Source organism: Rhincodon typus, chromosome 25 (genome assembly GCF_021869965.1).
Source record: "Rhincodon typus isolate 14 chromosome 25, sRhiTyp1.1, whole genome shotgun sequence".
In the NCBI taxonomy this organism is placed as follows: Eukaryota; Metazoa; Chordata; class Chondrichthyes; order Orectolobiformes; family Rhincodontidae; genus Rhincodon; species Rhincodon typus.
This window is the reverse complement of record NC_063356.1, coordinates 4,124,037-4,128,015: the sequence shown is the minus strand read 5'-3', so window position 1 is coordinate 4,128,015 and position 3,979 is coordinate 4,124,037. Positions and strand designations below refer to the sequence as shown.

Sequence of the window (3,979 nt, the reverse complement as noted above, 5' to 3'; positions counted from 1 at the left end):
CCTATGATGCTGCTTGGCCTGCTGTGTTCATCCAGCCCTGCACCTTGTTGTCTCGGATTCTCCAGCATCTGCAGTTCCTACTATCTTTGATTGGCTTTGTTCAATACAGGTTTTGACGCTGGACCCAGTAATTACAGATCAGTCAGTTCAACTTTGGTGTTCAGGAAGCTTCTCAAAGCAGTTATTTGGGATAGAATTAATCATCACATGAAGAAAAATAGGTTAATTTGGAAGCACCGTTATGGATTAGCTAGGGGAACATCTTGCCTAACTAACTTGCTGTTAGAGGTAACGGAGTCGATTGGATTAATACTGTTGATGTGTTGTACATGGACTTTCAAAAGATATTTAAAAGAGTGCCACACAACAGGCTTGTGAATAAAGTTATAAGGGATGGGACTGATGAGATAGTAACAAGGTGGATATAAAATTGCATGAGATATAGGGAACAGAGAGTAACAGTTAAGAGATACAAAATTGCCTGAGGGAACAGGGAGCAGACAGTAACGGTCAATGGGCATTTTTCAGGCTGCAATGAATTTGTAGTTGAGTCCCCAGTATTGGGGCCATCACCATTCTTGCTATATATAAATGATCTGGATCTTGGTGTGCAGGGGGCAATTTCAAAGTTAGTGTATAACATAAAACTTGGGAGAACTGTAAACTGTGAGAATGACAGTGTGGAAATCCAAAAGGACATTGACATGTTCTGTAGTGCGTGGGATAGATGGCAGATAAAGTTCAAATGTGAAGAATTATGAGGTATAAAGAACATGGAGAGACAGCATAAATCAAAAGGTTCTATTCTAAAGGGTGTTCAGGAGTGGTAAGACCATCCGTATGTCACTAAAGGTGGCAGGATGGGTAGTGAGAACAATTAATAAAGTATACAGTCTTCATTAACAGGGACATCGAATGCATGAGAAAGGAGGTTATCACGAACCTTTGTAGGAGACGGGTTAGACTGGAATATTGTGTACAGTTCTGGGTGCCATTCTTTAGAAAAATGGAAATGCATTAGTGAGAGTGCAGAAGAGGTTTAGGGATTAGAAACTTCACTTATGCAAAAAGATCAGAGAAGTTGAGACAGTTTTCCTTGGAGAGGATAAGACTAAGAAGAAATTTGTATGCCAATGGAATAAGGGAGAGCTGTTCTCTGATTCAGGGCAAAACCTTGACCATTCATAATCCACATGACTTTCTTTAAAATTTAAACAACACTTAATAGTTAACAGTTAGTCATCATTAACCAGTACATTCTCCATGGCAACATCTCTACCGATCAGAGTCCGCTCACCTTCTCTCCTCTTGGACAGTATAAATGTTGGTATTCTTGTAAGTTGTCCTGATGAATGCAAGATGAAAAGCTTCGTCTAAAGTGTGTCTTTTTTGAACCAATATTCGATTTCTAGCGTACCAAACAATTGTACGGACTATATTTCAAAGATCCTACACTGCTCATGTCTGAATTACCATAACCCACCCAAACTTTTACTCGGAGCGTAAAGGATTTGAAACATTCCAAAAATAATACTCAGACATTCCCGTGGAATTGATTCAACTTCTGTTTGGAAATGAGTTGATATCTGCTGTAAGGGGTGCCAACTTCAGCTGGATGTATATTTCTGGAGTTTCACATGGCATCCTACCTTCCTACAAAATTGAAATGGACAGCTTATTCGGTATCCAATCAGATGATTCTTGAGTGCCCACCTCCAATAACCTTTATGACTAATAAGTTGAAGAAATCAAAGCAAGTTAGAGAATTCAAAGAAAATTAAAAGAAAAAGTGACTTTTTTTAAGCAACTGTTTGATTTTTCTACACCTGGAAACCCTGGAGGTTTGGGAACCTCCAGTTATTATTCATGTTATAAATGAGATTTCAAATTGAATGATGCCATGAACAAGTGAGGTTTTCATTAAACTGGGGAGACAAATTAACTCCAGCATGTTCCCTTTCTCACTGCAGATATCAGTCACTTCGCAAGGTTTGCTTTCTTACCATTTCAAACTGAAAAATTTCTTCAAAAAAACAACTTACTACGTAACATTACTTTGCCAAATACAGTGTGGTCCCTGGCTAGGGTGCTACAGTTCCACCTGTGGTGTCGGAATTGGTACTGACATTCACGGATCCACTCCTTGGCTCCCTCTCCGATGGACTGCATGATATCTGGATGCTTCTGGCACAACTGCCGCTGTTTGTTCACCAGGCCTGGGATATTGTCACAGATCACCCGTGCTCCCAGAGCTCCGATGTACCTGCGAGAGAGATCACACATGAACACTTCTTATTTATTCATTTTCATGGAATGTGGGCATCGCTGACAAGGCCAGCGTTTGTTGCCCATCCCTAATTGCCCTGGAACTGAGTGACTTCCTCAGCCAATGCAGGGGGCAGGTAAGAGTGAACCACATTGTTATGGGTCTGGAGTCACATGTAAATCAGATGAGGTAAAAATGGCAGATTTCCTTCCCTAAAGCACCTTAGTGAACCAGATGGGTTTTGATGATAATGGGTCACAATTAGACTAGCTTTTTATACCAGTCTTTCATCCACCTTTTTGAACTTAAACTCATGTCTCAGGACATTAGTGTGGGGTTCTGGATTACGAATCCAGTGACATTACTACCATATCATTGCCTCCCATGTAGAGAAGTGTATCAGATTCCCTCTGCTAAATGTATTAAGGGGTATCTTGTCAGATACAAATCAATGCAAAACACGGTAAAAAAATTCTGCCCAATATCAGCTGTGCATTAAATTAGAGAAGCTGGGGTTGTTTTACTTTGAGAAGAGATTGAGAGGGGATTATAATGCATGAGGAAAGCTCTTCCTATCAGTGGAAGGGTTGAGAACTAGACAGCACAGATTCAAGGCGACTGGCAAAAGGCCCAGAAGTGACATGAAGACAAATATACTTATGGAATGAATGGTTAGGACCTGGGGGAATGCACAGTCTGTGGGTAGTGGAGGCAGAGTTAATCACGGCAGTCAGTAGGGAATTGGATGGATACTTGCAGGACTGCAGGGAAATACCTAACATGGGAAACCAACTAACTTGCTCTTGCAGACTGCTGGCATAGGCTGATGGGCTGAATGGTCACCTTCCATGTTATAATAATTTCTTTTTTTAGTCGCTTGGTCATACAGAACTTGAGTATTGTGGAAAAAGACACATTTTATTGAAGCTTTTTGCTTACACTCATTAGGACATTTTGCAAGAATGAGAATTCAGAGGAAAAACCAACATTTACGCTGCTCTCTCCTCCCATGCAGTACAAATGTTGATATTCCTCTTTGTATTTGTATATCTGTGGATTGTCCTGATAACTCAAATCTCACTGCTAACTGAAGGGTCTTTTTGCCTCTTTCTGTGCCTAGAGCAAGCAGGGGCTTTGTTCCTCGTTCTGTCTCCATGATTGGAGTGGGGTGTGGGCTTGGCCTGAGCAGCTACAATACCAACGAGCTTCCTCTCCTATTCCTTTCACACTAGATTCCTGAAAAGCACAACAGGATTGGACAATGCAGTTCCCCACATTGGGAATGTTTGTCGGGAGATCTGCGAAGAAGGTACCAAACCCACTGATGACCCTGGATATCAGTGTGAGTGTCTGGCTTTAATATATATTCTCCAATCTTTTCTAGATCAGTCCAAATCCACTTTGTCATAAACATCATCAATTAAAAGTAACTCTCTGTTTTCTGAATTGTTTCCCTGGAAACTTGGTAAAAAGAAAATCCAAAACAGGGACTATGCCAAACACATAAGTGTAAAACTCCCCAAACAGAAGATATCTAATGGCCTTCCCATTACGAATGTACATTAAACACTAACCAAAGAACATTAAATCTTAAACACAAAATTAATCTAATGATTGCCAAACATAGAAATTACAATAAACCGAAAACATAGAACGACTTTCCACCAGAGAATGTGGATGTATCCACATATCATGTGCATGTACACATAGACA

At 40.4% G+C, this 3,979-nt stretch overlaps 1 protein-coding gene across 1 annotated transcript in view; it reads right to left on the bottom strand.

Moving 5' to 3' along the window:
• The window catches only part of LOC125486035 (suppressor of tumorigenicity 7 protein homolog), a 77,941-nt gene that overhangs the window by 70,351 nt on the left and 3,611 nt on the right, over positions 1-3,979 (bottom strand). Inside the window, exon 2 of the mRNA XM_048611803.1 lies at positions 2,043-2,263. Coding sequence (XP_048467760.1) covers positions 2,043-2,263 — 221 coding nt within the window. The remainder of the gene's footprint in view (positions 1-2,042; positions 2,264-3,979) is intronic.